At 43.0% G+C, this 12,196-nt stretch overlaps 1 protein-coding gene across 2 annotated transcripts in view; it reads left to right on the top strand.

Annotated features, from left to right (window-relative positions):
• Positions 1 to 12,196, top strand: part of ARHGEF40 (Rho guanine nucleotide exchange factor 40) — a 132,391-nt gene that overhangs the window by 20,587 nt on the left and 99,608 nt on the right. For both annotated transcript variants that reach the window (XM_040352357.1, XM_040352346.1), the window contains exons 2-3: positions 4,684 to 4,881; positions 6,437 to 8,138. In XM_040352357.1, the coding sequence (XP_040208291.1) occupies positions 4,684 to 4,881; positions 6,437 to 8,138 (1,900 nt within the window). The remainder of the gene's footprint in view (positions 1 to 4,683; positions 4,882 to 6,436; positions 8,139 to 12,196) is intronic.

Raw genomic sequence — 12,196 nt, 5'->3', positions numbered from 1 at the left:
GAAGTTTAGCAAGTTTTAGAACATTCCACATGAAATCATTTTGGGACTTGTCCACTGCCATTGACTGGAAAAACAGTTGGAAATAAACAGTAGTGACTTAGGTCCATGAAGCTGAAAGCGGAAACTTTTTCGCATGTTACGGTCTGTGGTGAAAGATTTTTGACTCCCGCCGATTAATTCTGCGTCCAAAAGTGTTTCTTTAAAGTCCGCTTCTGTCCCGTTCAGTAGTTCACTGAAACTTGGACAAAAGCTAGGGCTTTGATGGCCAAGATAGAAACAGGAAACAGCTGGGCCGGGTGGGAGGACCCAGACACCAGCGCTACAAGCGAGCAGAATTTGATCCCAAGGCAAGTTTCTCTAAATATACAAAAGTCAGCCTCACACAGCAGCCTGCACACACAGGAGGTCCAATTACAGTTTATTCTGACGTCTTTCCATACACAAATCTCATACACTGCGCTGAACTTCCAGCATTCACTCTATAACTGTTTACAGCTGTGTGCAAAAGTTCTGACTCCTCAGGACAAACTGCATATTGTGGACTTGCTAAAGGAAAGAAAATAGCACAGCCTCTGCAGGGAACAAACTAAAGTGTATTTCCACTTTTGCAGCCAAATTGGAATAACACCTACTGTCTATTTATTACATGTTTCCATTCACAAAGCATGATAAAATACCCAGGAAATGCTGCTTACCTTTTTACTTACTTAAAAATACTACCTAGCTTCCCCCTTCTTTTTTTTTTTTAACAATCAGGAGTGCTTTATTGAAGGACAATATACAGTACAAAAGAAAAAATAAGGATCACATAATGCAGCCAATTTAGCAGATAGACACAGTAGCATGGTACAAAACAGTAAACTATCAAAATATCATCTCAGATTTGATAGAGGATCCTAGTCGGACTGTGGCCAGGAGCTACACGGAGGGAAAGGGGGGGGTAGCTTCCCCCTTCTAATGTTAAAGTGGAATTATAGACTCTTTTTTTACATTTTGGATAGAGAATGGGAGAGTTATAACCCCTGTCAGATTTTGTTTTTGTCATCTGTGTCCCATTGTGGAGATTCTATTTACTTCCTGTCCCATAGCCAAACAGGAAGTGAGAGGAAATCCTTGCAAATAAAGGGAATTCCTTGGGGACCCCCAGTTTACCAGAACTAGAACTAGTGTCTCGATTGGAAGATTTCCCCTCTATTACATTTTTGGGGACAACCCAAAATGTGTTTTCTTTTACTTTCACTTTCAGTGATAATGGTAAACAGAACAAATAGAGAGGATAATTCCCCTAAAATTCTTAAATCTCCTTTATTCCCTTGCAAAGTAAAACAATAACGCATACTAGTCCATTATGTTGCACTTACCTGCAAACAAAGTCCACAATGTCCCTGCTGGTGGCCACGTCCATCTTCACCCTTCTTCCTTCCAGGGCCGTGGATTACGGCTCTGTGACTGGTCGGAGTCGCGTGACGTCACTTCAGCGCATGTGCGCAGGAGCTGGTGGTCACAGCACGGGCCCTATAGAAACGGCACACTCTTGCCCTTTCGATGACATCGGCGCATGCTTATATGGTAAATATCTCCTAAACCATACAGGTTTAGGAGATATTTCCAGTACCTACAGGTAAGCCTTATTATAGGCTTACCTGTTGGTAAAAGTGGTGTAACTAGGTTTAGAACCACTTAAAAAAGGGGCACATACAGCAATAAAAACTGACGGGGGTTCCAACCCCGCCCCCACTCTATCCAAAACAATAAACAAAAAGTTTTGCCTTTAATTATACTGTTAGAATTTGGGGGATTATGTTTACTAATAATTAACCCTGTCTGCTCTGTGCTTGCAGATCCCATTAATTTAACCCTGTCGGCTCTGTGTTTGCAGATCCCATCAGATCGGGTCTTAGGAACTGCTTCCTGAATTGCCGGAAGGAGAATCAGGAAGACAATAGCGAATATTAATTCGCTATTGTCACATAAATGGGGTGGCTTGCGGCGCAGTGCTCTGCGCCCTGAGCCCACCCTTTTTTGAAGCCAATTAGAGCCTCAGGCTCTTATAACATGCTTAAACATTTTTTTTGTCATTTGTCCCTTTGTAAGTTTTTGTTCAGAGTGTCGCAATTGGCTTTCGAAAGTTCATAAAATCGTACGATCCTTCCTCAAACAAAAATGTTCAACCGATTTTCTTATAGGGTGTATGGGCCATAAAGCCGGCCATACATGGGTCGAATTTCGAAATAATTTTCTTTCGAAAATCCTGTCTAATTATTTTCGTTCAAATTTTCGCACCATTAGTGGGCTGCAGCAACGACTGATTTTCATCATTGAATTTGAGTGATCAGGCATGTTGGAAATTTTTGGAAAACAAATGATTTTTTTAATTAATGATGGGAGAATTGTGCGAGAATTATAATTGAAAAAGAAATGCGCATTTGTGCAAGAAAATAAATTCCTGGAAAGAGAAGAAGATTCCCAGCCACAAAAAAATAATAATTCTGTAGTAACATGAGGTGAAATTGAAGGCATGGTTGTTCGAATTTCTAAATCAATGCTGGCATCATCGGATCACAAAATGCACAAAATCTCATGCCGCGTACACACGATAATTTTTCGGCATTAAAAAAACATTGTTTTAAAAAAATGTCATTTAAAATGATCGTGTGGGCTTCACATCATTCGGCTTCTGAAAAACGACAATTTTTTTTTCCGAGCATGCTGCATTTTTTAACAACGTTTTAAACGTTGTCGTTTTTCGGGTTGTAAAAAATTATCGTGTGTGGGCTAAAACGACGTTAAAAACCCCCACATGCTCAGAAGCAAGTTATGAGACGGAAGCGCTCGTTCTGGTAAAACTACCGTTCATAATGGAGTAAGCACATTCATCACGCTGTAACAGACAGAAAAGCGCGAATCGTCTTTTACTAACACGGAATCAGCCCCAAGGGTGGCGTTATCCGCATGGAACTTCCCCTTTATAGTGCCGTCGTACGTGTTGTACATCACCGCGCTTTGCTAGAGCATTTTTTAAAAACGATGGTGTGTGGGCAACGTCGTTTTAATGATGAAGTTGGAAAAACGTCGTTTTTTCTATAAATGCCGAAAAACTTCGTTTTTTTTAATGCCGAAAAATGATCGTGTGTACGTGGCAAATTTGTTAGGATTTGGATCCATGTATGGCCTGCATAAGGCTGGGCATATACACATGGATTTTTCTCATTCAGCCATTGTCAGCTATTGCATTCAAGCATCCACAACACCTACATTTGGCTGTATACCAAAATAATGACTGTACCTGATAGGATAAAGTCACTGTTCAGCCAGACTTCTTCATGTTGCTGTGCTTCATGGAGTGTCTTCTATATATTGTCTACCTATATTCCTAAGGGGAAAATGTCTTCAATGTACTGTAGGCAAAATTATTTTGGCTGCCTAAGGGAACAGCTCCATTTTCATTTATACATTGGTGAATTTGGCAACCATCTTTCACCACTGGGACCCCTGTCTTGTGATATGCAACGTCCATATCTTGGTGCAGTTCTGGGACCAGCAGCTAGACTCTGAATTTCATAGGCTATAGGATTGCCACCTGTCCAGGATTCACCCGGACAGTCCAGGTTTTAAATCATGTGTCGAGGTTTCGGGTGGACTGATACCCGGACACAATATTCAGACTGGCTCCCCAAGAAACCAAGATAATCACACACAAATTTGTTGACATCCAGGAGCTACCAGCTGCTGACTGGGGGCAGGTTCAGCATCACTCGTGGCAGGGCGATGATTTCAGCAAGAACTATTTGGGCACACCCACCCAAAGGGACTCCTTGGGGTGTCCCAGGCCGCTAAAGTGTTCAAGTATGGCTGAGGAAAAGGTGGCAACCCTAACACTATATTCTATTGATGTTTTTTTTTTCCTGCAGGAGTTTAGCAGCAGCAAAGACGCAGTAAAAAGTTGCGTTTTTGCATGCTTGTTCCCACGTCTGGTGTTAATACATTCTATAGGTGCCTAAATGCATCCAGAGTTAAAGGGGTTGTAAAGACAAAAATATTTTCCTCTTAAATTAAAGTCTGACAGTAGCTGATAAAGTAAAAAGTAATGTTTTGCATTATAACTAGTTTGATACCTGTTGAAATCGAGCTGTTTTATTCACCTCCATCACTCCTGAATCATTATTCTCACTGACTTCCTGGTTTGCGGTGCGAAATCATTCTTGCTACATCACGGCCTAATGGGAAGTGCAGTCACTGTAAATCTGAGAGGTAGATCTGAAATGAAGGGAAACTCTTTATCATCCAATCATGTGCAAGCTAAAATGCTGTTTTTTATTTTCCTTGCATTTCCACCTCGGATCTACAGCGACTGAACTTCCAAGTGCACTTTGCACTTGTAGTTTGCACTTGTAGTACAAAGTGGATTTGCCTTTCGTAAATAACCCCCTCAGGTTAACATGGAGGGGTGTTTAGAGGCAGAAAAATAAAGCTCGGACACCTGTAAAAGCAGAGTTTTTGAGCTCAAATATGCATGAGGCCTGTGTTTTTGCTTCCAAAGGAATCTGTGAGGAAATCTTCTTTTCATACTGAATAGCTTTTAATGTTCACTACTGTGATAATGTGAAAGTTTATGTGTATCTCCTCAAATATATCGATTTTGTCTATATAAAGGGTGATTGGTGGAACTTTTATGTTTTTCAGACCCCTCAGTCAGTGGAGGATTGCCTACAGAGCACCCTGTCATCCCTGTACCCTCCCTTTGAAGTGACCGCTCCGACTCTCCTGACCCAGGTTTTCTCAGTACTAGAGAGGACTTATCGTGAGGATCCTCTCAGATATACCTTTGAATTCCTCATACCAGCCAAGAGAATTCTGCAAAATGTACAACATCAGGCATGTGTAAGTGTCACTTTATTCTACAGTAATTCTCAGAAAACCCAGTCCTGTAAATATTTAAGCAGAACTCCAGAGAAGCCTGTTTCAGCTAACGTGAGCATAACTGTTTTATTTGTTGTCGTTGAACACATCAAGAACTCCCCTCACATTCTTTCCCAGTGACATAAGAACTCTCACTAAAATGGGAAAATGATATCTTTGATAACTGTCGCTTAAACAGTTTTCCCTATTGAAAGGTTTCCCATCACCTCTTGTTTTGGTGTCAGCTATAAAATTTTGAATTTACAACCACATTTTGTCTTGGTGACAGTGGCTGCTGGGACAAATAATGAATGTAAAGATCCTAATGAGAAGTTTCCACCTCTTCCTCACTGTGAAAAACTAGAAAAAAAGTTCCACTTTAATACTCCCAACGTTATGTGCATCGGTGTAATGCAATACACCTTGCCAACGGACATGTGTTGTGGTGCAGTGTGCTGCTAAAAATTAGACATGTACTTTTGTTGATGTGTTTGGCAGTTCATTCAAATAAATTTGCTTCCTCAATGGACATTAATGTGTGGCATTGTAATGCGACATATAATGAGCGTGTGCTAACACACCACAATGGTGTAAATCAGGGATCCTCAAACTACAGCATTCCAGCTGTTGCGGAACTACAAATCCCATGAGGCATTTTAAAACTCTGACATTCACAGACATGACTAGGCATGATGGGAATTGTAGTTCCTGAACACCTGGAGGGCCGTAGTTTGAAGACCCATGGTGTAAATGGACCCTGAGGAATCCTTTTTTAGCCACACATGTGGCTGTGAAGTAATTAACTTTGTTGAGAGGTAATTCCATCCAAGACATATCAGCTAGGTGGGCACTGAGGGGGTGACACTCAGTAAGGGTTTTCAACATGGCAGCAACCATATACCGTAAATACGAAACAACAGTTTCAAATAGAGACAACTGTTTTACCAGCTTCGAAAGCATTACATCCATCTTTTTTTTTTTAAGCAAAGCAAAAAAGGTATTTGCCCTAGGCCCATCAAAAGTGTAGGCCCATCAAGAGGTTGGAAAAGAGCCGATATCTCAGTATTCCAAAATCAAATAGTCTAATTCTTTAAGATGTGACAATTTCATCCTTTAAATAAGGAAAATGTTATGACCTGTAAACGAAAATAAAATATATATGATGTCTATATAATACCTATTTTTTCTTTGGTTTGAATTCTATGTTAAAAAGATTACTGGGGACTGGTGTGATATTTTTAGTATTATAAAAGCCTCTGATAACAAGCATCCCTGTTTAGCTAGAATCATTGATTTGTTAATGCACTTTAGATTTTTCTCAGTTGACTGGCAAGTTGTGCCCTTTAAATGATTTTGTTACATTTGATATTTTATAAATTTTTATTCTGACTGGTAGGTGGTTAGAGAGGGAACTCAACAGCACTGTAAATTGCTTTAAACTTGTTGCATTTGTACTTGTCTATGTGTTGTCTTGTATTACTGTATTCTTTTACATCTTCTGTTTATTTTAATCCCTGATAACACTCTTTTTTTCCAGTCTCAGTACAGTGGGTTTCTCTTCTTCCATGAAGGCTGGCCACTTTGCCTTGGTGAGAAGGTCCTCATTCAGCTGTCATCCCTTCCTTGGCACTTTCTGAAAAATGGGGATTTCTACTTGCAAGTGGTGCCATACTTGGAATGTTCTCCAAGACTTGTACTAAAGTGCCTTTCTCAAGATGGAAGTGGTGTCCAGGAGATTGTGGTGCCTGAATCTTCTCATTCATTTCTCTTTTCTGCTGAATGGCTTAACAGTATCAATAAAGACCGTAGTACTGTACGTCTTGAGAACTGTCTAGCAGCCGTAGAGGAAAAAGTCCTTCGTCTACCATGGTCTGAAATAATTTATCCCCGTTTCATTCACAAAGAAGGCTTCATTGTAGGAAGGAAATCCACTCCAGGGCCTCTAATGCCACCACTAGAATACAGAAGCCCCGGTGATGGAGGGATTGCCATAGGAGATTTGGTGGACCCCAAAATTGGTGCTCAATTGTCATTTTCAAATAATCAAAATGAGACTATGGGCTGGAGAGAAGGTGCTGTATCCCCCGTGCTGGGTTCTCTCTCTGGCTCAGTGACAGACTCAGTAGAGGGGGAGTATGTTGAACTCAGCCCACCACATGCAGAATTAGTAGGAAAAGTGGAAAGTCCCAGAGACACATGGGCATCACGAGCCAAGACTGCCCCAAGTAGAAAAGGTAAAAAGAAAGGACACCAGGCATGGCTGCATCAGAAGAAGCCAGGAAAGGTAGGTTCTTTGAGCACTTTAAAGGGAAGATCCCAAGAGATATGGGAAGACAGATTTTGCACAGGTGAAGCTGAAGACCAAGCACAGTCTGCAGCAGAGGGACAGAATTACTGGGATGTTGAGACAACAAGTTATTCCAATGAGACTGATGTGTTGGCTGAGTGGAGAAAAGGTTTGGATCTCCTTCAAAGGCAAGAGAGAGACATGATTCCCGAGAGACGGGTTTGGGGTTCTTCTGAGAGACAGTTATGGGATGATAAAGACTGTTCAGAGGAAAACAGGGCACCTTCCTGGGTTACTGAGAGATCTGTCAGCAGAAAAGGTTCTCAGGAAGAGGACCGCTTATCAGAGACACCTAAAGAATGTTCTTTAAAAGTTGATAGCCTTAAGGAAAGAGAGGAATTGCTTTCTATAGAAGGCACTGGAGATGCTTCGGATTGCCAAAGAATTCCAACTGGAGACAGTTTGCAACTACCTGTAGAAAAACAAACAGAAACATCTACAAATAATAATTCCAGTTCTGCAGATAGTTGTCAAAGTGAACCCCAGCCGGACTTTACAAAACAGTCACCTAAAGAAGCTAAACAGCCACTGGACACTCTGCCGGAGGTCTGTGATTCAAGAGAATCTTCGCTGACCAGGAAAGGCAGAACATGGGCGGATGGCCAGGAGACATCAAGGATAGAAAAGGAAGGGGAAAAAGAAGGGGACACTGCAACAGAAAATGTTGAGGTTCCATCCAATGAAACAAAAAAACACCCAGAAAAAGAAAAACATCCAGTTTGGAGTCAAGTTGCTGATTTATCCCATAAGACTGGAAGAGGAAGGAGGAAAAAGAGGAACAAGAGGGCAAGGGGACCCATAAGGACTGAGGCAAGGAAAGCAACTCACAAGGTTGGGCAGAATAAAACCGATACCAAGCAAGAAGAACCTGAACTTGAAACTGAATCCAAAGGTAAACTGGAAATTAAAAATAGATATTGTTATGTTGATTATGTATATTTTTCATTTAGCAATGTCAAGTATAGCTTGAATTCAGGTGTTCTCATAGCGTTCATTGACCCCCATGTGGAGCATGACTGCTGCAGGGTACATAGGAACGCCAAGGCAAGGTTCTTTTCACTGGAGTTCAGTGCTAATGCAGGTGTCCATCTGCATTCAGGTCACACACCACTAAGGCTCCATTCACATCTAGGCGTTTTTACGCCCGAAGCCCGACGCTATTGCAGCCTGAAATACGCTGGAGGGGTGATTTAACATTGTCGGCTATGGAGATGGTTCACATCTCCACGCCAAACGCCGTACGCCTGAAGCTCAAAACAAGTCCCTGACCCTTTTTTTCAGGCGGCTTCGGCGTTCGGCCATAGCCAACAATGTGTAATCACCCCCGCGTTTTGTCGCGGCAAATCGCGGGACAAAACGCTGCAATTTGTCGCGGCAAATCGCGGTACAATACGCCGCGTTCAGGTGTGAATGCAGCCTTACATAGCAACAAATGATGACAGGGATGATCATTTTTCCTATTGGGTAAAATAAAAAACGACGAAGTACAAAAACGTCGGACGACGCTGTATGCAAACACGCACAAACGCGCAAATACGCGTGAAACGCAGAAAAAAACGCCATAAAACGCTGCAAATCGCCTACGCCTAGGTGTGAATGGAGCCACTGGGTTTAATGGGCCATACAAGCAGCATTAAACCAACTCTGCCCTAGGATAGCAGACCTGAAAGTTAAAATGTTTCATGAGTATCTTGTCTAAAATCTCTGGCCCAGATTCAGGTACATCTGCGCAATATTTGCGGAGGCGCAAGGCAACGATTTTTCCCTGCGCCCCCGCAAATATTTTGCTTTGCCCGCGATTCACGGAGCAGTAGCTCCGTGAATTGCGCGGGCGCGCCGGCAGAATTGCCCGGCGTAAGCGCGCGTAATGTAAATGATCCCGCCGGGGGCGGGAATCATTTAAATTAGGCGCGCTCCCGCACCGAGCGTACAGCGCATGCTCCGTCGGGAAACTTTCCCGACGTGCATTGCGGCAAATGACGTCGCAAGGACGTCATTTGCTTCTAAGTGAACGTGAATGGCGTCCAGCGCCATTCACGAATCACTTACGCAAACGACGTGAAATTCAAATTTCACGAGCGGGAAGGGTGGCTATACTTTAGCATTGGCTGCGCCTACTGTGAGTAGGAGCAGCCTTATGCTAAAGTCGCCGTACGGAAACTCCGTACCTTGCGTGCGCAGGGCCCGCGCAACTTTTGTGAATCGGTGTTAGTATGCAATTTGCATACTATACACAGATCACAATGGCCGCGCCCCCTAGCGGCCAACGCAAGAATGCAGCCAAAGATATGATGGCATAAGGAGGCTTATGCCTGTCATATCTTAGGCTGCAGTCGGTGTAACGAGGTTCCTGAATCAGGAGCACTCGTTACACCGGAGCAAGTAAGCACTTGCGCCGCGCAACCTATGGTTGCGCGGGCGCAAGTGCTTCTTGAATCTGGGCCTCTGTGTATAGCACTTATGTAAAGAGGTGAATAGCTATGTACTTAACAGCTCCCTGGAACAACTGATCTCAGACCCAGAACCAAACACTAAGCTTCATGCGGCAACTCCTCCAGCAAAGCTGTGTGCCCATGGACCTCAGTCTTTAGTTTGCTTCTATGGACAACTTCTCAAGCATCTTCTTTGGGAACTAATATGCCTGAAGCAAAAACTGCCTTGAATAGTTTGTATTTCCTCATGGCACCACATTTAATTAAGATTTGAACAAAAAAATGGTGGATAGTGAAAACTGGAATCTGACTTGTTCCTATGTAACAGTACAGAAACTTAGTGCCAAATTCATACTATTGCTTGTGCAAAAAATTCTCCACAGCACGCAGATTATTCAACTGTGCACTGTGGTGCATTATTGTGAAGGTGGGTTTTTGATTTCTGTATATGTGCATTAGGGTGACCTTTCAGATTAACTGGCAGCACAACACAACACACATTACCATGTTTTGTGCTAATGCTCGTTAAGGTGTGAATCTAGTATTAGGCCGGGTTCACACTGGCCCGACAAATGCTCCGACGTTGGGAGCTCATGTCCTATGAGAGCCGTTTTAACTGGTCCGACACATGTCGGACCGACTTTGAAAATGCTTCCTGTACTACTTTGGTCCAACTTTGATCCTACTTCAGCCCACTGTATATCATTGAAGTCGGATCAAAGTCGGAACGCCGTCTTGCATGCTCCGACTTTGGCATGCGACTTGTGCTCTGCTGATCTTCAGGGGGAACTCCACGCCAAATTTTTAAATAAAAAACCTGCATGGGTTCCCCCTCCAGGAGCAAACCAGGCCCTTATCCTAGCACGCAGCCGGCCGGTCAGGAAAGGGGGTGGGGACGAGCGAATGCCCCCCACCTGAACCGTACCAGGCTGAATGCCCTCAACATGGGGGGGTGGGTGTATTGGGGCAGGGGGTGCCCTGTGGACCCCCCCCCACCCCAAAGCACCCTGTCCCCATGTTGATGAGGACAAGAGCCTCTTCCCGACAACCCTGGCCGTTGGTTCTCAGGGTCATGCTAGTGGGGGCATATCGGAATCTGGGAGCCCCCTATAATAAGGGGGCCCTCAGATCCGGCCCCCCATCTTATGTGAATGAGTAGGGAGTACATCGTACCCCTACCGATTTACCTGGAGGAAAAGTGTCAAAGAAACACACTACACAGGTTTTTAAAGTCATTTATTATGCAGCTCTTCTTCCGAATTCGAGGGTCTTCTTCCGACTCTCCAGCGTCCCCCTCAAGATTCATACCAAACACAGTGCCTGGCATTGGCAGGGATCCAAGTCGGATCACCGTTCATTGAAAGTCGGACATATGTCGGCTTCAAGTCACAGGGCAAAGTCGGATCCAAAGTAGGAAGAGTGTCGTGTCGCACTAGTGTAAACCCGGCCATAGACAAGTCTTATTCCAGGTGTTTTGATAGCTAAGAACCACAGGTTAATATATCCTAATTTTAAAACAAAGGTATGATTCTCACATAATACAGACAAAGGCTGGCCATACAATTTTCCTTTAGATTTACCAAAACCATATAATTTGAGGTCAAACCTAAACACTTTAAATTTGTACGCAGGCCCTTGCAATACATAGTTAAAGGTAAATCTAGAGAAAATTGAATTATGTGGCTTCTAATAGTTAATTTGCAGCAACTTATTTGTGTAGAATTCCCTATGGAGAATGCAACGGGTGCAGCAACCTAAGCCCTATCCGGTGTTCCATATTTCATGCAGAGGATCCTTGTTTATATGGTGAGAATAAGGCATGAGCTTGTGTTTGTTTGGAACCCGGTTCGTATCTGAACCAGGAAACGGTTGTCATTATTGGTCCAATAAGCTGCAGGTGGAAAATTCCACAGCATGCATCTGACCTTACAAAAGGGGTGGAGATGCTCATGACATCATTGACCTAATAGACATATTAGGTCAATGACATTAGCCATGTAGTCCTATTAGGTCATTGATGTCATGAGCATTTGTAACATCAAATGCATGGCAATGAATCCCCCGCCTGCAATCCACTGGACCAGGAATGACAGCTGGCTTTCGGGATTGCACGCAAACCTGATTCTAAACAATTTCAAATTCATCCCTAGTGACATATTTTGTAATGTGTTTGGCTTACTTGTCTTGTATATATTTATGGGTTTGCTTTATCAAATGATTATAAAATAACAGTGTGCCATATGCATGGGCAAACAAGCATAACAACAAATATAAGATAAAAAAAAACCCTGTTTAAAATTCATACCAACCACCAAATATAAAAAAATAATACTTATATAATTTTAATGAGCACAAAAAAGGGTTTTTGAAAACTGAAGCCCAAAATTTTTAGCTGCCAAACAGGGCTGGCGCAAGGATTTTTGACACCCTAGGCAAAATCTCATTTTGCTGCCCCTGCTCCACCCCTGACTCCACCCCCTTGCCCCGCCCATGTGGCAGGAGCCAGAGCTATACAAAA

This window comes from Rana temporaria, chromosome 1 (genome assembly GCF_905171775.1).
Source record: "Rana temporaria chromosome 1, aRanTem1.1, whole genome shotgun sequence".
NCBI lineage: Eukaryota > Metazoa > Chordata > Amphibia > Anura > Ranidae > Rana > Rana temporaria.
This window is presented reverse-complemented; position numbering and strand designations above follow the sequence as displayed.